Source organism: Fundulus heteroclitus, unplaced genomic scaffold (assembly GCF_011125445.2).
Source record: "Fundulus heteroclitus isolate FHET01 unplaced genomic scaffold, MU-UCD_Fhet_4.1 scaffold_713, whole genome shotgun sequence".
In the NCBI taxonomy this organism is placed as follows: domain Eukaryota; kingdom Metazoa; phylum Chordata; class Actinopteri; order Cyprinodontiformes; family Fundulidae; genus Fundulus; species Fundulus heteroclitus.
Genome location: NW_023397158.1, coordinates 22,849 through 48,960, shown reverse-complemented (window position 1 = coordinate 48,960; position 26,112 = coordinate 22,849). Strand labels below are relative to the sequence as shown.

Here is a 26,112-nt window from a genome sequence, read left to right as displayed (position 1 = left end):
CAATTTTGATTTAAACATTTTCTCTTCTAACATTTTATACCAACTTTACCTTTACATCATATTTTGGTGTTTACGCTGCTCATGTTCTACAAAAGAAAATAGGGAAAGTTAGTATGGGATGAAACAATTTGGGATTGTTTACTTCTGATGTGTTTTCACTGTGTTAAACTGAAGCTAAAACTAACAGGCTGATGAGCTGGTGGCTCACTCTCTTTTGAGCCTCTGTCCCTTCAAAGCTTCCCTCCATCATCTTAACGAGGCATTGTCATGTATTCTGACCATAAAAAGAAAACACACAAAAAAAACATGTATTCATCTTAGCACCGGGTGCAATCAGCTGAAAGAAACGTTGTTGTAACATTAGGTCAGCGTGGTCGAAGTTCAACACGATCTACAGGATTACTTATTCTGTCTTTTCGCACCTCCGCTGAATGTTGCTGACTCACTTGGCTTTATTGCTTCTCCTATTTGCACACTCTTCTCTCAGAAATATCAATTGCACATTTCTGTATATGTAGCCTCAAAGTCATTGCACAAAAGCACCTTGTTGCCTCATTACTTGCGATCCATGAAGGACGGACTAATCTATATAACCTGCCTCATATCACTTGCGAAGGGACTGATGTCAAACACTCAAACTCTGACAAACTTTTTTTTATCTTTTAATCTTTTACACGCTGTAATGTGAAAAAAAGCTGTACACATGTTTACTGTCTGTTGTTTGTTGTGTGTACTCTAAGCCAGAGTATGCCCTGAAAGGAATTTCACCACAGTGACAATAAAGAGTCGTGAATCTGATCTACTCATTGCATGCGGGCGCAATATCATACTTCTGGTCACATAGTTTTGTTATGGTAAATACATACAAACGTGCTTTTTTTTTTACTAACAAATAGAGCAAAAACAAAGTGTAAATCACACAAATAAAATTTAAGCAAACAGGGTGTCATAATTTAATTGAAAAAAACCTTTGTATGCAACCAGAGTGAGCTACTGGTGTGGAAATGCATAAACTCATAATATGTGCCTAGGCCCCTTTAAGTTATCTAAGTATTTGTAGAGAAATAATTATATTGTTAAAAATGAAGTGTCCTAAAGATTATGGATTTTTAATTTGGCAAATCATTCCTTACAATATTGTTTTGTTCTTAGATGTTCTATGTAACTCTCTCAGTTGCTGTCATGATTTATGTTTTTCTTTATTTTTTGTTTGGACTTTTCTAGAATAGGCTCTGTCATGTCTCAGCCGCTATTCATTATCCAATCAGCTCTGTCATCTCCCTGCCACCTGATCAGTTCCACCTGCTGCAATTAATTAGAGTCAACTTTGTTCTCCTGTTCCCCTCTCTACGTATACCTGCCTCAGCCAACTCATCCCTGCCAGGTCGCCCCGTCTTGTCTCATATGCACTGCCCTGTTGACGCTCCCATATTCCTGTGCACGCAGGCTGTTGGGCACAGTAGCTCTGCTTATGAGCAGCCCTCACTGAGGAGGTTTTTTAGTGTCTGACTCTGCGTGCTGCTCAAATCTGCCCTGTTTCCTGTGACTTCCTGCTGATTGCACAACGCGCTCTGTTGACCCATCGGCCTGCATTTCTGTTCAAGTCAGTCACTGCCTGCAACTCCTGTTCAGTATTGGTTCTGCCAGTCACCCCACCTGCATCCTCTGGTCTTCTGCCCATTAATGTCCTCATCTGCCATTATTCATATTCTGCAAGAAACTTTTTTAAAAAACAAAGCTCTTTGTCCAGCTGAATATCGGGTTCTCCAGCAGTGTTCATTACAGTTGCATTGTGAATTGGTTGAGCTAAATTTGACCTCATTTAAAATTATTTAAGATGAACTTCTAAACATCCACACTGAACCTTAAAATCATTGAATAATTTTTTGGTAATGGTTTATTTAGTTCTTTTGAGTGTACATAGTTCATTAGTTTCTTTATTCTAATTTTGCCCACTAGCCTAGTAAAGAGTTGCTTATTGAAAAACTATATATATATATATATATATATATATATATATATATATATATATATATATATATATATATATATATATATGCTAATAAATGATACTGTTTGTAGAGATGTAATTACTTATTCCATATGTGTGCAGAGTTTGCTGTTAAATTATTTCAGAGCTCAAATCCCTCTTTCACATATTGTCCTAATTTCAAAGCCAAATTGGGCTGATATTTACAGTGCAAATTCTGACAGGTCAAGGGTTATTTGATTAAATATTAAATATTTGTTTGGCATTTAATTACACAACAGATGTAATACACACCCAAATCAGCACATCTATTTTTGTAAATCTTATCTTGTAGGGCACCCTTCTCTGGTAGTTTACCTTAAAATGTTGTGATGATAAACTTATGCAATTTATTATAAGGCACAACAAATGCAGTGTGTTTAGATTTTGTAAATCTTTGCAGGATTGTAGCCATGTAATCTGTGTCAGCATTACCTGTCAGACACAGTGTGTTGTCTTGTTTTCATAGACCTGAACAGCTGCTCATATAAACTCATGACACATGTTGTGTTAGAAAAAACAACTTTGTAGCTCTACACGTCACCTCATCTTACCTTTGAAATTATGCCAATTGGGGTGTTTATATGTTATAAGACAAATGGTATAAAAGTTATTTCAGATGGAAAATAAAGGAAAACAAAGGAAATCTTAATGATCAATGAAAAAAAATCTCTTAAAACACAATCTAGTATTTTAAATGCATGCATTTCGCTTTTCATTGTGGGATATTGGATCCTTAAGCCAACGAATAAGTGTATATACAAGCCAGATTTTATGGTTATCAGTTTCTGAGGTGTCTTAGATTTAAATCAAATGTTAAATACGCTCAAATTTAAAAGTAGCCCAAAAACTTAATTATTGGTGAAAACAATGCAATATTTGTTATGAACACCTGAACCAGTTTTTTTGTTTGTTTTCAGGGCTTCTTTCATTCTGTCTCATTTGCAACAGCAACAAATGCCCTGGGCTGATGAGTGAGAATCTGAAATATTTTGCAATGGCACAATGCAGGGTGATACAATGATACGTTCCTGCAAACAACTGTGAAGCATGGTGAGGGTGGCATTTTCCCACATGAGATGGGAAGTTTGGTCAAGACTAATGGAAATATATTACCCATATTTTCCAGAATATATCTATGTACCTATCTACAAAGAGTATGACTTGGCCCAACATGTATTCTGTGGCAGGATGATGAGATAAAACATGCAAGGCTTTTGTCATTAAGAGCATTCAATGCAAAGAAGAGCAATAAGTCCTGGTAGTGGAAGGTCCATGTAGTGACCTTAACTCAACATCATCAAGTCTGTTTGGGATAGCATGAAAAGACAAAAGGATTTGAGTAAGCAGACATCCATAGATGATCTGTGATTAGTTTCCCACAATGCTCGGAACAATGAAGTTTCTTCAAAAACTGTGTGTGCAAGTGTACCTAAAAAAATAAATAATCCTGTTTGGAATTCAAAGAGTAGACAAATCATAAAAAAAAAAAAAAAAAAAAAAAAAAAAAATTGAGCTTTCTCCTCTTTTCACCAAATTTTAATAATTGAAAGACACAAACCATTAAACCCTTAATGTTTGTCCTCTGCCTAAAAGTTTTGCACAGTACTGGATGTCAAACGTCATCATACCAATGGCCTACTTAAGTAAAAATAAAATAAAACAAAAAATACACAGAATGAATAAGACCAACTGGGCGCAGACAAATGCAACCATTTTATTGTAAAACTTCACAACTATGTGCTATATTTTCTCATGAAAAGGAATTTTCCATAACATTTGTAATATATTATCCAGACGCTGTCAGATTTGATCAGTGCCCCCTCAACACAATCAGATATAAACACAAAGCAACTAATATCGTATGAATGAGAATCGCAGCAGAATTATTTTGCTGTTGGATATCTTTTACAAAGCCCTGCATGTCCATTGGTTCATATTTTGTTTTCTGCAGTTTTATAACATTAATAACAACACAAAATATCTACATGTGCTGCTCATGTACTTTATGTTTTACCCATTGGTCCCAAAATAATTAACATTACATTGTTAAAAACAGAGCGAATGATGATGTTTGTAGAGACAAGGGATTACAAGCAGATGAAAGAAGACCAGTTCTTATAAATCTTTTCGGGTTATAATTTATCCAATAAGCATGCTAGGGTGTGTAAACCTGCCTCCGTGTTCTGCATACACCTTTAAATCTCTGCATTCACAGGATATCAAACCAAACTATAATAATTGTTGTGCTAACAGGCCTTGACCCTTGCCTTACCATTCAAAACTGGAATCATCAATCAAGTGGCTGAAAAGTCTTCCAATTTACCCTTCACACTGATTAGATTTCATAATCTTTGGTTTTATTTTACCTGTTGCATAACTTTCTAGACAATTTGTTTTCTTTTGTGTCATTTCACTTTTTGTAAACTACAATAGAAGTGTTATGAAGGTGAACTTGAAAATACAGGTCAGAATTATTTCAAAAACACCACCACCAAAGTAAGGTATTCTTTACACCTGTATGTCCATTTCGGCACTGCAGTCACAGATTATTAACTATTTCATTTTCGCTAAAGATGTGAGAAAGACTACCAAGTGGAGCACAGTAAAATGACCATTCTAGACAAATGGGGAAGGAATATGGGAACTATAATATGATCTGTATTCTCATAAACACATGTACTCATAACTGCATTGTCCTCCTATGGTGAAACCAATGAGCAAACAAGTAAATCAATATCGGTGGAAAATGTAAAAAAAAAAGAAAAAAAAAAAAGAAAGAAAAAAACAGTAAAAGAAGAGCAAATGTTCTTCTTCTTTTGGCTTTGGAACTCTTGTCTTTTTAGTCGTCTAAGTAAAGTCTACAACTCAGAAGCAGCACGACGTATAATGTTGCAAGTCACTCAACAAATAGAACAGTTTGACAGGCCTTTGTGAGAGTAGTGTACATTGATCACAACAGAGAAAACACAAGATAAATAGGCTCAAGTTCTATTGACACATTGAACAATAATGTCTCTTTGATATAGAGGACAGCATTCTGTGTTTCTTTTAAGGGGCTATATGAGCATAAGATGCATTTTCATAAATTAAAAAATAATACCATCAACTATGATATAAATAAATAGATAAATAACCCACTGCACCATCCCACCCACCCTTTCCCCATCAAGTATGTTGCAAGGTCAGTCCAGCATAAACAATAAATATAGTATAGTGTTGGATTGATATAGTGTAACAATGTTACAATTACAAAATATATACCCTTTTAGAAAATGCCAACAGCTTGACAACTGTGTTTCTTCCATTTATAATTTATGTACATAGACAATGCTATTTACACCCCTTCCGTTTGAGTTTACAATTCATACTGCAGCACTTCCAGTTGCATACTGATGTCTAACAAAACTGAGTGGTATGGGGTTCATAATTCAAGTGCATTACATATTATCATCTACGGCATTTGCTGTCATCACACATTCAAGCAAAACTCAATAAACAAAGACCGAGGAATAAAGGCCTTTATAACCCCTTAGAAGATGAATTTCCTTTCGACTCTATGCAGGGACTTGCATTCTCAACGTGATTGTGGCAGAGACAAGAGACGTCGAATAAAGACATCTTACACATCTGTTCTCAGAAGAAAAAAGCCGCCTTATAATAATTATGAGTATGTTTTTTTTTTAGGCGATGCCAAATAGAGCCGCTGCCAGTTCTAATTACCTTAAAGCTACCAGGACTCACATTTGCACTGACTTGTTGATTAGTTTTGAGTCCCTAATTTGAAACGAAAAACTACATCTATGGATGTGTAGCTGCAGCCTTTACTCTCATAATACAAAGGGCAAAAAAAACTATTAGTTCTTTCGATCTAGTTTCTCTTCAACAGCCTAAATATAGAAACAGATTGGCATTATGTTAATGAGTACTTTTGAGGGCAAATGGAGGTGGCCATGAAGGGTCAGCGTTGTCGATGCTGCAGGCTAATTCTGTAGGGCAAAACAATTAATTGATTGAGATATCTTTGCTTAAATACTGTGCTGTTCTATCCACCTGTGTGCAAAGGCAATACCTTAACATAAAAAGATCTTCAGAGCCTTTTTTTAAGATTTAGTTTTCTAGTTTTTATAGAAAATATGTTTATTAAATTAGTCGAAATAGCTTTTTTTATTTTGTAGTTACCATAGCCAACAGTAGAAGACCATAAGATATGCTGGGTTTTTTTGGCCTGAAAGGTGCATGCAATAGAGGCAACCCCTAAATCTAATAATAAAATATATACAGCAACTGTACAGCTGAGCATTGTCCATATAAAGCATTGTTATATTCTGACCACACATGAAATGTTTACCGAAGACACTCTGTTTACATAGCTCTTTTAAAGTGCCTCAGATTTTATGCCTCTGTGAATAAAAAAAAGGAGAAAATAGGTAAACAAATTTTAAATGAAATTGATCATTTCAACACAAAGGTTTTGATAGTCATAGTCAAGACATAATGGGCTACACTCATATTTATTACATTTTTTTTTTTACATTTATTTTAAAATGTATATTTTTTCTGCAATGGTGTTGTACATCCAGTAGTCATCTGAATATAGCGACTGTTTCACTTGAAATTCATCAATAAACTGATGTATATTCTCTTTCTGTAAAACACTGATATTTGTTGTTCCTCATTCTGTTCTATACAGTTCTGACAGCAAATAGACTCGATATCAAGTTAATGGTAAATAACTATGTAATTTAGGACTATTAGAAGTATTGTATCCAGCTACAGTAAAAATTATTTATATATATATATATATATATATATATATATATATATATATATATATATATATATATATATATATATAAACAATCCCTCACAGAATCAATGCTTTTGCAACATAACTACAGTAAAACCATTCCACACCAATAAAATGCAGTGCTACAACATGTGCAATATTTGTCAAGGTTGTCTGAAAAAACTATTGGAAATTTAAAGGGACTTGAATAACAGAAATGTAAAAAAAAAAAAGAAAAATCAGATCAAATGTCGGGGTATTTCAGTGGGTCTCTTTCTTGCAAAATGTCACTTGCTGGCGCTGAGCATACAGAAAATGGTAATGGACTGGTTGGGAACCCTCCCATGCCTAAAGATATAGATAGGAGACCCAATAGACCAGATTGAAGAGACCAAACGCAGTGGGGAAGAAGATACGTGCGTACGAGTCTATCTTAGCAACACGAATGTGCAGCCTTCCGTGCCGCCAGGCTCCAGAGCGGCAGTCTTCAAAACAGCAGAAAAAACTGGTGCAGTCTTTCCCATCGAGACACTCATAGCCATATTCCTCATCTCGCTCCTGCATGTGTGTGGCGTTGTTCATCTGGATAGCTGTAGCCGAGCGTGGACGGATGTCCACCGTTGGTGTCTGCTTTAAATAAGACAAACTGATGGTTAGCCACTAAAGTCATGTCATAAATACTTTGCTGAAAGCCTCAATTTAGAACTGGAACTTGATTCTAGGTCCAAAAATGGCCAAGTCTAAATTGCACCTTCAGCTTGCTAGGTAAATTTCTTTCCATGTAAAATGGACAGGCAGCCCCTTAACTAACAACTGGCATAATTATTTAATCTTCTAGGTCAACTTCTGTTGAACCTGTGAAACAAATTTTACCTTTAGGTAGAATAAAGCTGATGGCTGAAGCAGTCCCTCCTGTTTATGTGGCCCTCTTGTTTCAATTTGGCAAGTACATACAACTACTATTGGGCGCCTGATCTTTTTGAATATTACCATCCAACATCAAACAACTTATATGTTAATGGTATATATTCCAAAGCCCAGCGATTCTTCTAAATCATATATAATTGAAGAATGACCGTGGCAGCAATTGTTTTCAAGCTAACCAAGCTACTCTTTTTTTTAATCTTATCCCTAACTGCTCATGACATCTTAAATAAACAAACAAAACAATACGCTAGCTTTGTTTTGTTTTAATCACAATGATAGAAGAAACTGAAGTCATGCACCAGTAACTGTGTTTGGTGTCCCTTGAAGTAACCTTTTTAGGTTTTAATTTTTTATAAGCCTTGCTATCCAGTGTCGTATGCCCCACACTAGGTTAAATATATTGGGGTTTTTCGCTACACAATCTGGTTTAACCATCCCAAACATTTAGAATGTGTGGTACCATGTAAGCTAGCTATCAAATAAGTAAGTAAACCAGGGTTACATACTCTGGATATTTGTGCATTTATGTAAAACAGGAGGCGTTTTTATAGGAGCACCAATCACAATGTATAGGTAGGGGAAAAAAAAGCTCATGGTTGCAAAAAATAATGTCAATATTGCAGCCAAATTAATCAAACATGAAAGTATTTTACATTTTTGTCAGCAAACTTCACAGTTTTAAACATTACATCCGTCACCTGTTGGACATGAGAAAAATTCTGAAAAGCTTAATTCCTGTGCAAAAATCCACACTGCTTTAAAATATGTTAATCACCACAACAGACAAAAAAATAAAATAAAAAAATGTAGTCCAGCAGGTGAGATTCTGTAATGCCATTGTTGAAGTTCATTTTCTGTCACCCATATTTAGTTATGTTTGTCAGGGTTTAGTTTTGGTCTAGCTTCTTTTCCTGTGAGTTTTCAGTTCATCCTCCTCTCACTCGCCTTACCCTCCACTCCCCCAGTAATCAGTCGCACTCGTTAGGCTTTAATCAGACAGAATTCACTCCACCTGCCAGCCTCCCTACATAAAATCTCCTTCTGCCTTCACTTCCCTGCTGGTTCGTCTTCAATCTCCTGATGCCTCAGTAAGAGATGCTCCCACATCTTCCTGAGCGTCAACCTTCTGTTGCACTTCAGCCAGAGATCTTCCCACGTTTGGCTGAGCGTCAACTCTCCCTAGTCTGGCTAAACTGTAGATAATCCTACGTCTGGTCGTCAGAGTTCCCCACACCAACCTGCTACCTCCCAGCTTAAAGTAAGGCCTGTTCCACTGTTGGATTAATCCTGTCTCCTCTGTGCCAGGACTCTCTAACCTGCTCTGGAGGCTTCCTGTTTCTGCGGCGCAGCACCCGCAGCACTCCAGCGTCTTTCAGTCCCTCCAGTTCTCCGGCTCCTGCATTCACCTTCCACCTGCTCCATTCTGGTATATACTCTGGTTCTCCTCCTTCCACAACCCACCTTCCCTTCAATAAACTTTCTTAAAACTAAGCTCCGTGTTTGGTGTGAGTTCAGTTCATCTCAGCAAAACATGACAATGTTAAACAACAGATGTTATAGTAGGTTTATAATATTTTAGTCTCATTAAAGAAAAAGTTATATAAGTGATATGAGTTTCAAAAAATGTATGGACATGATGCTGGCAGAGGTCAGAGGACCTGGTGGCGCCAGTGCATGGCAGCCTCGCCTCTGTCAGTCTGCCCCAGGGCAGCTGTAGTTACTAACATAGCTCACCACCGTCAGGGTGTGAATGACTAAACTGTAGTGTGAAGCGCTATACAAGTACAAGCCATTTACCATGATGAAGACATGACGGTTTAGCTGTTTGGACAGACTAGTGGGCTAGTGCTGTCACTAAATGACACAATCTCTTCTGCCATAGACATGTTCACTAAGAAATAGAATTAACGGCAGTTCCCTATCTTCATCTTCTAACAGGATCGTTAAAGTAATCGTTTTTTTTCATTGGACATGATTTAGGTGGAGATATCTATAACCTGACGGCCCCTAAAGTTGTCATGGTGATGGCATAAGTTAAGAAGTCAACCGGCTTTGTGACAATAAAAGCCCAGGACCTGACCTGAAGTTACACTGGTAAGCCACTAATCTTGCTCTCTCTGGTTCTTTTCACTTTTATTTGTGCTTTTAAAATTTAGCTTTAGAATTAAAAGAGAGAACTTTAGATGTTGACATATTACCTTGAGAAGAAAATTCCCTGAACCTAACCCCTCTTATCTTAAGACTATTAAATATTGAAATATCACATTGAGACAAGCTTAATTATCTTGAGAAAATATTACAAAATTTGTGTCTTAAAATGGCACTTTTTTTTTTTTTTTTTTTTCGCCCAAATGGTAGTCATGGCTCTAGCAATATAATAGTCACCAATGCATTGACAGAAAATAACTGAATCTTTGATCTTGGTGATGACTCATGAGGTCAAGTTCATTGACAAAATAAAGTGAACTAAATTTACAAAGTTTAAGTTTAAAAACAATTTCTTATTACTGGTTATTAGGCTACTTTACAAGATTGACAGTGGTCTTTTGGACCTTTGGTGTTTCAACATCACTGGAAAGTGGAAGAAATATTTAAAACCTAATTTCAGCAAGTCGGCAAGCAGGGTGCTGCTGGATTCCCAGGTTTTTCTGCACTGCTTCTCCAGTAATTCTGTTATGCATTGCAATTATTAGAGCTGCGCTGGGATATTTACTCACACTCTATACAATTTCACCAATACATTTACAATTCATCCTGTGTAAAGGGGAGTGTGTTGTGTTCTTATTGCGTCCTACAAGTCTGGTTCAACAATCTGTTTGATTTTCAGTGTTGTGATGCAGTTTTAGTCTAATCTGAAGAGGGCATTTGCATTTTCTTTAATATTTAATTCTACAGGTGCTCAAAAGAAGCGCTCTGTTGTGTAAATGTAGAGAATACAAACAAAATGTTTTACATTTCAAGCACAAAGCTGTTTAATTTTCTTTTTAAAATATGTTCCCTGTGATTTATGTTTACACAAACATGGCTGCAGTACAATTGAAAAGAAAAAAGGTCAATGCAGGTTTATTTAAGGCGTGACACTATTAACTGTAAGCATGCATCCCCAAAGTCATGTTTAACTCCCTGTAACTTCTCACTAAGCCCAGCATTAGGTCACAAACCTTCTTTCCCTTTGAAAACTATACATAACCACAAAAATAAGCAAAAAAGAAGGAACAAAAAGCACATGGGTTAGTTGAGGCATCATTTTCCTCATTCAAGAACCATACTATGTTACATTAATGAAAGGAGTAGCAGTAGCAGGTTATGACGGAGTTTTCAAAGGGGGTTGCTTAAGGAAAGAGTTGTGGAAGCTCAAGCGGGAGGAACAGCAACAATGTCCCGCTGCATGACCTGGTCAAGCTGGGATAGGCTGAGTTGGTGTTTGCAAAATGAAAAAAAGTAAACATAGAACCAGCATAGTGGCACCAACAGCTTTAACTGGCTGAAAGTCAACAACCCTTTTGAGATAATAAAATCAGCAACAACCCCAGAAGGAGAATTTTGAATTTTGATCACTTTTAAGATCATTAGATTAATATTTACTTCATGTGGTCATACTAAAGCAAGTCTGGACAAAGCATTTGTATATTTAAATATCCTCCTGCAATTAATACTGATGCAAAAGAGTGGAATTTGCATATATATATTTAACTTATTTTAGCTCCCTTTTCATAGTTTACAAGCTTTTACTTGTCTAAACTTACCTCCAAATCAAAGTAACATTTACACAGTGCATGGGTTGTCTGTTTCAGTCTGTTAAGGCTCTGCTGACTCTTTAGGAAGCGTCAGGTTAAGAAGCCCAATGAGCACACTGAAACATTAACTGAGGAAAAAAAAAGGAAAAGAGAATATAGGAAGCTCTTGGTTTGGCTGCTTGTTCACTGTGGTAACAACAACAAAGAGTGGAACAGGACAGAGGGAGCCAGAATGAGTCCACACTGGGCTCTTGACTGAAACGTTTTTTGACCACAGGATATGTGAGACGCTTATTAGAGTTTCATTAGAAAAAAAAAAGAAGAAAAAAACTGCATAAGTGTGTCTGGCTGGCTGCCTCCGCACTGTGCACTGCTAAGCGCCCCTTTGAATGTAATCTTCAATACCCATTTAGTAATTGAGGAGGTGCAGAGTTAGTTAGAATGCGGGTATATAAGTGGTAATAGAAAGAGGCGTATCTGCTGTTGCGCAGAGAGAAAAGCAGTGAGGTGCTGGGGGCCCAAAGAGTTGAAATGCAGCAGACACATGCAGTCAGACACAGGCAATATACCTTGGAGGAAAAGAGCCGGAGGAGCTTTTGTCCAGACGAGAGAAACAAAGCAAAAAATAAAACAAAGGAATGTATATATATATACACACATTATTATTATTTTGATAAACAGAGAATTATAAAACAGTAACCAGCAAAATAAGGGGAGAGACAAAGATATTGTATTGAGAAACACAGCTAAGGTACTTTATAGGTCTTAGAGAAATGACATATACACTGCAGAAAGACACACAAATTAGATATGGACAGTGGGTGAATCCATTTTGATTTATGTGGATCTCACATCTTTCTTACAGCAGCGTCAACTCAGGATAAAAGAACTGACAAGAAAATTGGAAAGATTTAGCACATGAGATAAAACAAATGCACAAGAGATTCACTAAAATTAACTGTTTTCATAAAACTTTGCTATTCTAATACTGATTATGACTAATTTCAATTTATCTTCACAAGTTATGATTGATGGTGTCTAACATATACCTTACAGTCTTCTGGGTGTGATTGGTCATTAACTACTTATATTAGGAACAGAGGCAACATCACAATATGCATGAGAGTTTTGTTAAACAGAGAAAGGTATTGTATAACACACACATTATGCATCCTTCCTTCTTTGATCCCTTCCTTCCTCTAAGGATGTTGGCTCATTTACAAAAATCGTATTGTAATAAAAGTATTGCAATAAGACAATAGCTCTCATGCCAACCATTCTGCTCTTTCTCACCCAAAAAGATAAATAGACTGAATTTATTTAGTGCTTTGTCTAGTCATACTGACAACTTAAAGTGCTTTACACTATAGCCACATTAACTCAGTTGCACTCACTAACATGCACAAATTTGTACACCAATATGCAGATTGGTAGGCAGCTTGGAGTTAAGTGCCTTGCCAAAGGTGGCATTGACATGCAGAAGCTGGAATTGAACCCACAATCTTCCAAGACAACTACCCTACCCACTGAGCCACATTTGCCCTAATTCAGCATCCCTGCACAAGCACATTATGTTTATTCTTCAAGTCTTTCAATTCCTGCTTTGAAATAATGATTATTCCTACACTTTGCACATAAACTCAATAAGGATGGAGTAAGGAGTAGGATATTTGGTAAGAGCTCACAACACTTATTTGGACTTGCTATGGTCACTTGAGGGATTTAGAGCTCATATAAGGCCAACTCTTAAGTCACATGACCCTGGTCTAAACAACAACTGTAACAGATGTGAGACGGATTATGAAAAGGTTAGAGCTTTATGTCTAACCTACTGAGTGCAGCCCTGGGGAGAGACACGTCAAATGTAAACTATGTAAAATGAAGCTTAACAGTTTATTCAACATATTACTGTATATAAGGGATGAAAAAATTAAACTCAAGAGATAATTTAGAACCACAAATATTCTGTTAGCATTTAGAAGAGGCTCACCGGGTTTTTCTTCTTCTTGTCCTTTTTGGCACTTGGCTTCCTGTTGCTGACAAAGTAGTGCAGTGTGCCATACTCTATGAGTGCGGCAAAGACGAAAATGAAGCAGACAGACACAAACAGGTCCATTGCGGTCACGTATGACACTTTTGGAAGAGATTTCCTGGCAATGGTACTCAGTGTGGTCATAGTCAGCACAGTGGTGATGCCTGGCAAAGGAAACATTTGATTTCAGTTCAATTGACCAAACAAAATCCCCCAAACATTTTGACCCATGCGCCTTTTATTGTTATAGCATTCCCTTTAATTACATCATTGAAATCTCCCATCACATGATCATTGGTAACAGATCGGAAGATCTACAACCTTTCAAGAAAAAACAAAATTAATTTTTGGTTAAGTTATTCATTTATTTAGTCTTTTATAAATAAATGTGCATTTAGAAAATTAAATATGTTATATTCTGATATGTTCTGACACATTTAGCCAAAATGTCTCTGTGGGTCCAGATTCCTTTGAAAATAGGGAAGCTGTTCCTGCCAGAGCCAGTATAGAAATGGAAAATAAAAGTTGGATGAATATAAATGTTGTGGTAAACATGTTTTAACGCCCTACGTTTTAGCTACGATTTGACATATGCTACATATGTTACAGATGAAACAAAAGCTGCACAATTTCTAAAAGATATCAATATATTATATGTACTTTGTGTAGTGTATGAGTACTCCTGTGGAGTGTGTGGAGAATTTTTAATGTAAATTATTTCATTAGCAAAGAAGAACCTTATAGCATGTAGACTGTTTTGTGTGGAAAAAATTGTTTTTTGGGGACATTTAAGCTAATTATTTCATAAGTTGGTCATAACATATTCTTAGTGACTACATCTCACTTGCAACTACAATTCAAACATACTGCATTCCTACATCAGCCATCTTGTAAAGTTGTTTTGAAACCATTTTACTTCCCCTGTCTTTACTAATAACCTTGATAGAAGCAGAGGTTGTCCCATGACAAGCAACCTAGTAAGCACCAATGTACAACAGATTACACGACAGCAGCATTACAACCCACAAACATCAACAGTCAAGATAAAGGTGACCTATTTCCTTTAAATGCTCTATATTTGTAAAGGGACTTGCTTGATATCTATTGATGGTAATTTATGTACTCGTTTAATGTGAGCTTAGTGACGTCCGTCTGCGGCAAGATTAACACGGTGGCATTTTGTGTGAACTGATATATTTTTGGAAGGCATTGAAGGATTAAGAATTATGTCGTCTGTGATAATCCGCTCCCTAAATACACATGCTTCACCTCCCACATCATCCTCAATCAAGCAAAATTAATATATTTGATATATGTTTTTATTACTTTATTTCTACAACCCCAACTGGTGTTTGAAGCTGGGGAGGTGGGGAAAAAACAAGTTTAAAAAGATATAAAGTAACTATGTTTTTCTTTTAAATAACTCTCGGACTTGAGTCTTAAAAACCCTTAGGGGGACTACAGGAAGAGCTGATTAAGGGATGTGTTGGTAAGTGAATCACGAAGCAGCGTCTGAAGATGTCAAGGGCAAGTTCAAAAGCTGACAAATTTCCTTGAATCTTTCACTTTTGCTCTCGTTTTCTTTTTTTTTTTTCATCTTGAGTCACCTTTTTGCCTTCTGTGAAGCAGCCACCTGTATTATTATTGTGCTGAAGTAGCATCTCCACATCTTCCTGCCTGTATTGCATAATTAATGCCTCATTAAGGCATGCATGCAAACATATGTCTCAGGATGGGCTCATCTTCTTAGGGAACACAGGATTTTTTAGCAGCTGCCCTGTCCCACAGGGGAAGGAGATAGGATGTTGAAATTAAAGAAGAAGGCACCAAGGAAAAAAGAGCTGCACGAATAAGGAGGCTTGAGTTTACTGCTTCATATTACAAGGTGGTGTTATAAGCTCTGCAAGGCTCTTGATGTGTTTCACATCAGGGAGTAATTAAGGCCAAGGTTGTTCTGCAACGTACATCTGTATTGTGTCTCTTTTAGAGTTGGGCGAACTAATAAGAAAAATAAGTATCAAATGAAGCTTATGATGAATTTTAAGGTTTTATAGCATGGTAATGTAGCTGTAGAGAAAATGACATGTCGCGTGAGCATGTATGAATTTTGCAGCTAATGTAGTCATTAGTCTTGCTTAAATACCTAATGAAGTCCTTGCAGGTACTGCATCTTTGTTGATCCAGAAAGACACCCAGGAGAGGACAACAATAAGTGTGCAGGGAATGTAGGTCTGGATAGTAAAGTAGCCCATCCTCCTGCTCAGGTCAAAAAAGACAGTCAGCACTACGTAGTCCCCTGAAAGAGACAGAAAAACAGACAATATGTTAGAGAAACACAAAAAGAAACAGTCTGAGAAAAAAAAATGACATTACATGTTATCGAAATACAAAAATTGGCAATAAACAGTTTTAAGAAATCCTTTGAAGTTGCTGCTTAAATGAAAGCCTTATCAGAAAACTATTTCATGTGATCTGTTATGGTCATTAAAAGGCTGTCAAAACATAAACACCTAAGACTTAAAACAAACCGCTGGCTCTTCAGTTAATTATGTTGTGCAGCCCAAACTCCTTACTCCTTGTTAGCTTGGGGCAACCTCAGATACAAAATGAAAGCGAGTGATTCAGTGAACTGGAGCTGAACTTGAATGGATGCACACTCAAACCCAAGTCTCCTGCCAGGAGTCAGCCAGAGCAGGAACACCAGCAGCCAGCAGATGATGAGCTGTCCAGGCCTTGGCTGGTCGACCCAAGCAGATGTCGGCTGTGTAGAGATTGAGGTTAACTGAGCCGAGAAAGACCTGACCCTGACAATATGGATCAACTGCCTTGCATGTTTAAAAAGCATGCAAGGCATCAACGCCAAGTGCACAGTAAACATGCACCTGGATGAGGGTCTCACGGCATGGCAGGCTTGAGGACAACTACAGCAGTTATTACGTTATTTAGACAGAGTTTAAACAGTCAGCACAACTGTTTTTCCATTTAAAAGAGAAAAGCAACAGATACTGCTAGGTTTGCTTAAATAATACAACATATTGAACTTTATAGTTATAATAACGTTACCTATAACATTCTTTGATGGATAAAATCCCAACGAAATCAAAGTCTTCTCTAGTGTTTATTGAGCAGAATGTTATACTTCATTCTTATCTTACATGGCCATAACAAGCTGAGACTAACTGATAACTTTATATTAAAGTTTATATTCTCTAGTAGAGCCTGCAGTTTCCTGCTTAACAGAAACACTGTATGTAACTTGACAACAACAGCTTTAAAACATGGCTACCTTTATACTGATAACAGTGACAGGTGGTGCTTGAGATTCTACACAATAACTTACACTTATTCTTGCATGTGCCAAAAAAATCCAAGCAAGTGAATTGGTCTTTGTTGTATGCAAAAAAAGGGTGTAGCAGCCTTCTCTCAGCCTGCTGACTGGCAGGGAGCAGCACCATATGGGGAACTAGCATATACTGTATTACTCCTTCCTTCATACAGCTAGAGAAAATTCCCTCCCGAATTTCATAATAGGAACCTGAGACTATAGAAACACTTTCAGAGAGATTTTGGTATACATTGATACCAGTATTTGTCCAGTGCAATGTTCACAAGCACTTAAAACTAGAGCCCCCCCCCCCCCCAAAAAAAAAAAAACACAATTTTCCACCAACTATCACCACATATTAAATCAAATACAATTTTTATACCTTTGTAAGAGAGATACACATTTTTCCATCCCTTTGCTTCCCAGCGTGAAAGCAAAACGTTGCTTGCCAATAGTAACTGTCCCCCTTAATCTGTTTACCAGAAAACCTGTCTGTTTCTGTGAACTTAATGACAGTTCACTTCTGGCCTCCAGCTCATTCAGATGTCTTTTAATTGATTAACATCAGACAATTAACAGTGTCAGAAACCTCCGCTGGCTTCCTTCCATAGTTTGTAACCTTCGGGGCACAAGTACACCGTTTCTCTGGTATGCATCTGTGTGTCCGTGTGAGAGCGTGCGTGCGTTTAGGCACCCATAAGCACGTGAACAAAATGTTTGCAGCTGGGGAATGAGCAGCTGGCTTATAATTTTTCTCATGGGAGAGGACAAACTGTATGAAAAAAAAAAAAATAGGCAACATCTGTCTTTGTGTGTGAGTAACGATAGGCACAGAAGGAGATGAGACTGTCAGTCCTTGTTTAGTCTTTAACTATGTGGAAACACGTTCATATTTTCTGTACAAGGACCAGGGTGGGACGATACTCTTTTAGTGAGCGTTGATAGTATCATTAAATAAACCACAAGCAATAACCTCTGCAACCGAAATTATTGCTGTTTATATCACCATGTGTGCTTTCTGCTGATGGAGGCAGGTGCACGGGATATTACAGTGCACTGTCTTGGTGTGTAGGAGTACAGGAGACACATGAAGGTGGATCTCCGGGGTCCAGCAGCCCACTATTTTGTGTTTATTAACATATCATTAGCCGGCGTTCAAAACCAAGACCCCCTGACAGCTGAGAGACTGCAGGTGAATACATTTATTTCAGCTTGGTCAGCAACACATTGCCTGCTTCACAATTCTTCAGACCCTTAATGATAATAAACTTTCCATTACAGCGGTGAGGTCAGTTTCTTTCCCGCTATATGTTTCACTTTTTCATGTTCCCAGTTTCACTGTGGTCTATGCCAATTGCCAAAAACACATGTTAAAGTGTTTTTTTTTTCAACCAATGGGCACCACCCTTCCGGGCTAGTTTATCACTATGGGATTGTCTACCATTGCAACTCACCACAGGCACGTTGTTTTGTTCTTGTTGGTTTAAATGACTCCCCGATTATGGTTTAAAGAAAATAGTTTCCCCACTGACACAAGTTTTTGGGATGGAATATACAATATAGCCATTTGGGGACTGAATTCCTTTGTGCTCCAGATAAACAGTCCCAACACAATTAGTAGATAGAGAAAACTCATTAAAACACTCAGAAGTGTTTTATGTAAAGTGGATTTTTACATAGTAAAATGTACAGCAGCAACATGGTCGAAATGCCATGAGTTTTAGTAGACCTCATAAAAGGTAGACATTAAAAAAGCTATGGCTTACAATGGTTTTATTATATATGCCTGAGAGAACATAGGAATCTGTAAGCAATTGTTTAGGCCTTGCTTGCAAACTCTCACTCATTGTATATACATAACTTGAGGCTGGGGAGATGCAGAAAATTTACAAAAGAATTATTAATTTTCACCCCAAAGCAACAGAGTATGTGATTTGCAGACCTAAGAATCTTTTTTTATTTTCAAAAGGTCTTTTGTGTTGAAATTGGGCATTTGAGCTTCGTGTCTTTGTGTTCACAAACTTTAATTATTGCTCACATTTCCTCTTTTTGAGCTACTTTACTCCTGTCTCTAGCCCCTTTCGGATTCTATGACACACAAGCGCCCCTTCACAGACCCTTTTTGCATTAACATCATACAAGTCCATCTGGTGAGATCACAAGGCTACATGTTCTTTTAGACCATTCAGCTGGGATCATTGAAGCGATTCAGTGTATAACCAAGCAGCTTTCTCATGACTATGCATTGAGATTCAGATGTAATTTCTACACTGACTGCCCATTTCATGCTGGCACCTTTCCGTTGATCACGAGATGCAGAGAACACGGGTATAGCACAGACTGAGAGTATGATGAGTTGAAAGAAGGCATCAGGAAGGCAGATCTACATATCTCTATAGAGATAGATAGCTAAATATCGACTTTGCAGCCCAGATATTCAAATGATAGCACTATATTATAATTCATATTATTTACCAACAGACTTCACCGTTGCTTTTCCGGCAACCTGAAACATCTCATTATTCGCTGTTCCATGGGATAGCATCAGCTCAACTGAGAATGTGCTCCTTCGTGTTGCTTTGAGGTGAAAGACTGGGAGGTGTTGTGCAAGCCACATGGCGAGGACTCCAATGTGATGACTGAGAGTGTGACTGACTGTATGAACTTCTGTGTGGACAACACCAAAGAGAGATGGTTCATCAATAAAAAAAAACTGGATCACCAGCAACCACCAGTCCCCTTAAGGAACTGCTATACAATAAAACAGGAAGGGACATAGGGATTTATTCAGGTTAGAGGCAGCTTGGAGGCCTTCAGGAAGAAGCTGGAAAGCAAGCTCCAGAAGAACACTTTAGGATATATGTGGTCAGGGGCGTATAAGATCACATGCTTTAAGTGGAAGGAAGATCAGCTTGATGGAACTCTGGAGATAACAAATGAATTAAACATGTTGCAGTTCAGGGCCACGCTTAGTGTCCTCCTCTCCTGCCTCCAGCCACACATACATCCTACATTCACTTGACCCCCTATGTGTCTACCACACTTAGGATGCTTTACCTTCAACCTTGACCATTTACCCTCCATGAAATTAGACTTTTTGCTCTGATATCTCATATCATAAAGGTCTTGGATAGACTCCTCCTGGCCAAAAAGGGTAAGCAAACAAGCACATATCAGGACCACGGAAGTTGGTCAGCAATTGCCTGGATCAATGACTACCTGACCAGAAGACTGTTGTGAAACTGAAAGGTCATGTGTCTAACTGGGTGGTCATCAGAATGACAGCCCTGCCGGGGTTGTACTCTGACCATTCCTATTCATTTCGTACGCCTCAAACCTCCAGTACAAGACAGAGTCCTGTCATCTGCAGAAGTACTCAGATGACTATGCGGCCGTCCAGTGTATTACAAATGGACAAAAACTGAATGTATTACAAATGGACAAAAAACACACAGAGCTGGTGGACCACTGTGAGGATCTCTGTGAGGTAAGGTGTGGGAACCACCATCTCATAATTTTTAAACTCTATATACATCATGGAAGAAGAAGTGGAGTGGATGAAGTAGTATATATATATATATATATATATATATATATATATATATATATATAACAGAAAAAAAAGGAGCTGTCTACACGAAGGGACAGGACACACCGTACTTGAGAAAAGCTACAGTCCTCTTAACTGTTTGCAGCAAGATGCTGCATATCTTCTGTATGTCTGTTATGGAGAGTGCAATCTCTTCAGCCATCATCAGTTGGTGCAGTAGCATCAGAGTCAGTTACTCATAAAAAATCAACAAACTGATAAATAAGGCTCACTGTGTTCTGGGGACTGCTCTGGATCCTCTGGAGATGATTGTGCAAACAAGGATACTTCATAAGATGAAGAAGGTGGATGACAACCCTGAGCATCTCCTTCACGAGACTGTCTTACAACAACACAGTGTTTTTGGTCAAAGGCTTTTTCAAATCTGGTTTTCCGGAACAGGGCAGAGACCCTTTCAATAATAAACTTTATTTATTTAAATAATTTTTAATGGTGATGCATGATCAGGGCAAATCTATCAAGATCTTAAATTAAATCAACTGTTGCATAAAATGTATCAAAACAATAAAACCTGCAGAAGCCATACTCCTAAAAAGTCTAACATAAGCACAGAAAACCTGACGACAGACATGCCTGTGACGTATAATTATATCCCAAAAGGTGTCTCAAAACCTTCAATGCAGTTTGTAGAACCAGAGTAGGACAACTGTCTGAGGAGCTTTAAGAATGGTTAACATGTATAGATGTAGATGTTTTTTTGTCATCATATGCATAATAGCTGTATGACTTACATTGAAACTGAGAATTCTATAAATATATACATTGTTAGGACCACTGTTAATACTCGTCTGTCAAAGATCACATAATACACCTGTCGGCAAAACAAAGCACAGATGCTGCCTCAATACCTCATGTCATGTTTAATATAGCACAGTTTGATAGCTCAGAGGTAAGGATGTCTCATTTTGTTAAATTCATGTCGTCTTGACTCGTCTGTCCTTGAATCACCTTCCCACCTCCTCTGCTTACATCACAGGTGGGAGAAAATGAGGGGGAAGAGGTGAGGAGAAGCATGAACACAACAACAAAGATGGGATAAACAAGACAAAAAAGAAAACAAGACAAAAAAAAAATAGCAGTGAACCAAGGTAATCATAAACTGCTCAAATGCAACTTCATATTTTTCTATTTTGACTTGAAGTTTACTTTTGTTGTTTGTTTTTGTTTGGATGCTCAAGGCATAGCTGTGCAGTCAGTCATGGCTTCATGAAATAAACAGAGGAGATGTCACAAATGATGTTACAGTGTGACTGCCATTCCCATAAACCCAAGAGGGAGCACTTTTTCAGTGACGCCACAGGCAGATTCAGTCTTTCTTCTTTCATAATTATTCCATGAAAATCTTGCTCTATTCTTTTCAGTAACAAACCACACATCTCGGTGACAGGAGGCAATCTTCTTCTGTCTTTGAAATTAGAATGTAGTTTCCATATTGTTTCTCTATAATTCATGAATGAAAAACGCTGATGGGAGCTGTGCTAAGATGCACCCATCCTGACAAAGACTCCAACAATTGTTTGTAAAATGATACACTCTCGAGTGATTTTTTATTAGGACTACATATTTTATATTCCACATCCAAAAGGCTTTAATCAAAGGCCATCAAAAATGGCTCAATTTTTGGGATACATTTTGAGGCCTATCAAGTAATCTTTTTCAATTCTGGAAGCTTGCAACTGAGCAACATGGAGTTTGGGAGCTGCTATTTTTAAGCACATACAGGCTCATATTCCTGGGAGCGTTCCAAGTCAGATGGGAATCAGTTATCTGCCCATCTCTCCACTGGGTCATAATTGATGATTCTGAGTTGTTTACCCACAAAAATCATCATAATCCTGATGAGACTGCTTAAACAACTGGGGAGCAGTGTTGCCAGATATTGTGAAACATGCGACCAACACTATTAAAACAAGCCCATAATAAGTGCAACAGGCAACGAGGACAGGTTTTTTTTTTTTTTTTTTTTTTTTATTTTTAAAATATGTTTTATTGGTTATTTTTTCACTCTCTCACACACAGACATCTAATCCTGAACATTATTGTCCGGGCTGGAGCTTAAAGCCTTGAAAAATAACTGTTTTGCACAACTTATTGCATTGCTGGCACGCTGCAACTTAAACGAGCTTAGTTTTACAATATAATTTAGTCTTAGTTTGTCATGTACAGAGACAACATATTAATAAGCACTATATTGTGGTCCGCATCTTGGGTTTCTGCATTGTTCTCACCAAGTAAAAGCTCATCTTCAGAACCAATCTCAGTCAAAATTGGGGGTTTGCACCACGTCATCTTCTTTAAGTAGTTATAGCCGGTTATTGCAACCGTAAGCTGCAGAAAGTACGGGCAAAATGGCTGCCTCTGCCTTTACTCCTGTCTGCTCCTATGCCAGCCTAGAGTAGAAAAGACCCACCCAGTATAGTGGCCAAGCAGGATGCTCTCCAGCATGTAATGAGGCGTCTAGTATATTTCGTCTATTGATAGGAGTATGTGTGGAGTAACGCGGAGAGGCTGAGGAATATTTCAGCCGATTATACTCGCACTGTCTGTAGCGCAAGCGGGTCTCTTTATAACTCTTTATTGTGGCTTATTTTGGAGTCCAAATAAGCTACTAGAAACTAGCCCAAAAAATCCCAGCCCACGACTCAAGGAATCACCAAGCGACTTTTGAAAAAAAGAAGCTCCAAGTCACTAAGCTGACTTAGCAACAGTGCTGAAGAGATGGGATAAACAAGACAAAAAAGTTATGGAAATCGCTGTAAACAAAGATGCATATACGTCTAAATGCAAATTCAGATTTTCCTATTTTGCCTCGAAGTTTGCGTTTGTTGCTGTTTTTTTATGTTAAAGGAGTAGCTGTGCAGTCATTCATGCCTTCATAAGCGACTACATTCAATGGCATAATTGACAAAGACTCTGGCATAGGTGTCAAAAGATAGTCACAAAAACATGGGCAAAAGCCATTTGCCTTTTGAATTAAGCCTGTTGTAGTTGCCATGACTTGAATGATTGAAAATATGCAAAGGCATTTTTTTTCTGACAAAGAAATTAGCTGTGAGTTGATGTAATCTACAGAAAGCAATAAAAGCTTGGCAGACGTGATCATTCATCAAAAAACAGCGTTGCTTCTCTGTTGAATATGGGAAAAGCCGATATCCTTAAAAATTACAACAGACATATCAGAAGGAAGAAATAAAAGAATGAAATTCTTCCAATATGGGTATTAGAAGAATTGCATGCATCATTTTTATTTATTCAATCAGCCAAAACATATATATCTATCTGTCTGTGTGTTAGTCAGTCTGCCCCAAAACAGCTGGAGCGTGTGAATGACTGAATGTAGCGTGAAGCGCTTAGGAGTCCTCTGACTTGAGAAAAGCACTGTACAAGTACAGACGTCTTGAAAATGCATAATAAAAGTAGTTCAGTTACATTTATTTCAAATAAGTTGTTTGGGGTGCTAACAGTTGTGGCACTTGTAATTGTGTGAAAAGCAGCACTCATCTAATATGGGATTCTGGTTTCCTGTTAAATACTGAATCCCACTAAATGTACTCAAATTGAAGGGTGGGTTTTTCTACATATTTCAATGTGAAATTAGACTATTGCAATAAAGATTATGTTTATTTAATTGCTTTTTTACAAATTGTTACTGGGGGTGACAATTACTTTTTATTCAAGCCTATTCAATCAATTCAAAAAATATTGAAAAGTTTATTCATTTAATTAACACTGCATATATTAATTACACGCAGACTGGGTTTTTTTCAAGCCTTCATTCCTGTTAATTATGATAAATTTCCACACACAGCTAATACAAACACACCATTTGAGATTAGAAAATTACATCAGATTAAAAAAAAAACTTTTTAAAGCAGAAATGTGGGCTTAATTAAAACTAAGTTTAATACCTTCTTAATGTTTGTTATTTTCAAAAGGTACTTTAAATCTGACAACAGACCCTCGTCGGAAAGCACATCTAATTTATATATGAATATGACTGTATGCAAATCTTTACTTTTTTCATTGTAAAAATGCAGAAAGATACAGATAATATGTAATTTCCGGGAAGGTTGACAAGGGAAAAAAACAAAAGTATCATTGGGCTTGCAGCAAGTCTGGAAATTGTTGTGGATATGGATGGGCAGGGGAGACCTGAGGCACATGTTGGCCATCCAATGAAGGGAGACAAGCAAGACACATTGCAGAGCTACTGACAGGCTGTCTCACTGAGCTCTTCTCCTGTCTAAGGTTGTGTATATTAGAGGTGACAGTGCCTGTTATTATATGTATATGTGTGCACATGTGTGCATATATGTGTTTTGTTAAATAAAGTGAGATTTTCTAATTGCTGGTTGCCAGGATAAACAATGCATACCCAGAATGCAAGTCACCACATTTTGCAACATGGCCACAGGCTACATGTGAGTGATTAACCAGTCACTGGAGCTTTGTATTGTCCCTCCACGGGGCTGCTGGCAGCTATTACTACCACATAGTGGTGGGCAAGATAAAGTCAGAAAAAAAATGAAGAATAGCATTGTCACAGTGAGTAACTGCAGCAACACAGCCACATGATTGAACGGCAAAACAGAGTTGACAGACTTTGACTGCTTAGTTGTTAGCACTGTGTTTGCAGTGACTGGGACGGATGATTATCCTGCTTTCATACCCGATAATGGGGCTCAAAATATTGAGAGCAAGTCTGTTTACAGGTTTTATGACAGTAAAAAGCTGCCAAAACTGCTTAGACCAGATTTAATGATCTAAAATGTGAGTCTGCCAAGGACTTTCTGTTAGTTACACAATATGGCTTTTTTTTCCAAATAGTAAAAGGGAACTGTGTTTAAAACAATCACTGAATGAATATCATTGCAGTGCTAAAATATTTCTGTTTTTTTAAATGTGTCCTGTCTGGCATTAGGACAGCAATTCTTAATGATGCCAAACAGACCCCAACAGATTTTACTTTCACAAGTGGAGCATTACTGCTTTCACCATAGTGTTCCGGTTGATTTATATATGCATAAAGCTTTATTAGATTTTATTGTGGGACTATTTATTGTTCTATGGGCACAGAAACGGTAAGGTAGAATGGAGAAAAAAAGAAGAGAAAAGGATGAGAAAATGCTAAAAGGAAGAAACGTTGGAAAAAAAGAGGAGAAGAGAAGGAGAGAGCAATATAACATCCTCTGAGTCTGCTTCTACACCTGTAAACAGATCAAAAAGAACAACAAAACCAACTGATAAGTATTACAGGTACAAACAACCAACACCTTGAAACCATCACTGAAGAATACACAGTATTATTTAATATGAAATGTATAAGGTGACAGCTAAAGCTAATAATAGGGGTTTTCTGTAAGCACCTGAATCGAAGAACCTGTAAGTGTTTGCACTTGTGCATGTAAGGTTTGTCCATAAGAAAAATGCTCAGTAGTGGTTGTGAGGAGTCAAAGACCAGCCCCTCAGAGCGCCAAGGTAGACTCCAACGAAACCAGAACCCCAGATGCCCAAAGGGACCCCCAGAACAAAGGTGCCCAGGAGGGACCAACACAGGAAACCCCCCAACAGCCACAGAGCTGAAGTCCCGGGTAGCCCACAAGCTTGTTGCCCCTGGGCCCAGAGACCCAAGCCCCAGGGGCTCTCTGCCACCCCGGAGTGGC

General features: G+C 37.7%; 1 protein-coding gene across 1 annotated transcript in view; it reads right to left on the bottom strand.

The window, feature by feature from the left end:
- Nucleotides 1–3,722: 3,722 nt before the first annotated feature.
- LOC105935677 (gamma-aminobutyric acid type A receptor subunit gamma2) overlaps nt 3,723–26,112 on the bottom strand; it is a gene marked incomplete at its 5' end in the record, with an annotated part of 42,340 nt that continues 19,950 nt past the window's right edge. The window contains 5 exon segments of the mRNA XM_036134002.1: nt 3,723–7,448; nt 10,907–10,924; nt 12,052–12,075; nt 13,473–13,678; nt 15,658–15,810. Coding sequence (XP_035989895.1) covers nt 7,167–7,448; nt 10,907–10,924; nt 12,052–12,075; nt 13,473–13,678; nt 15,658–15,810 — 683 coding nt within the window.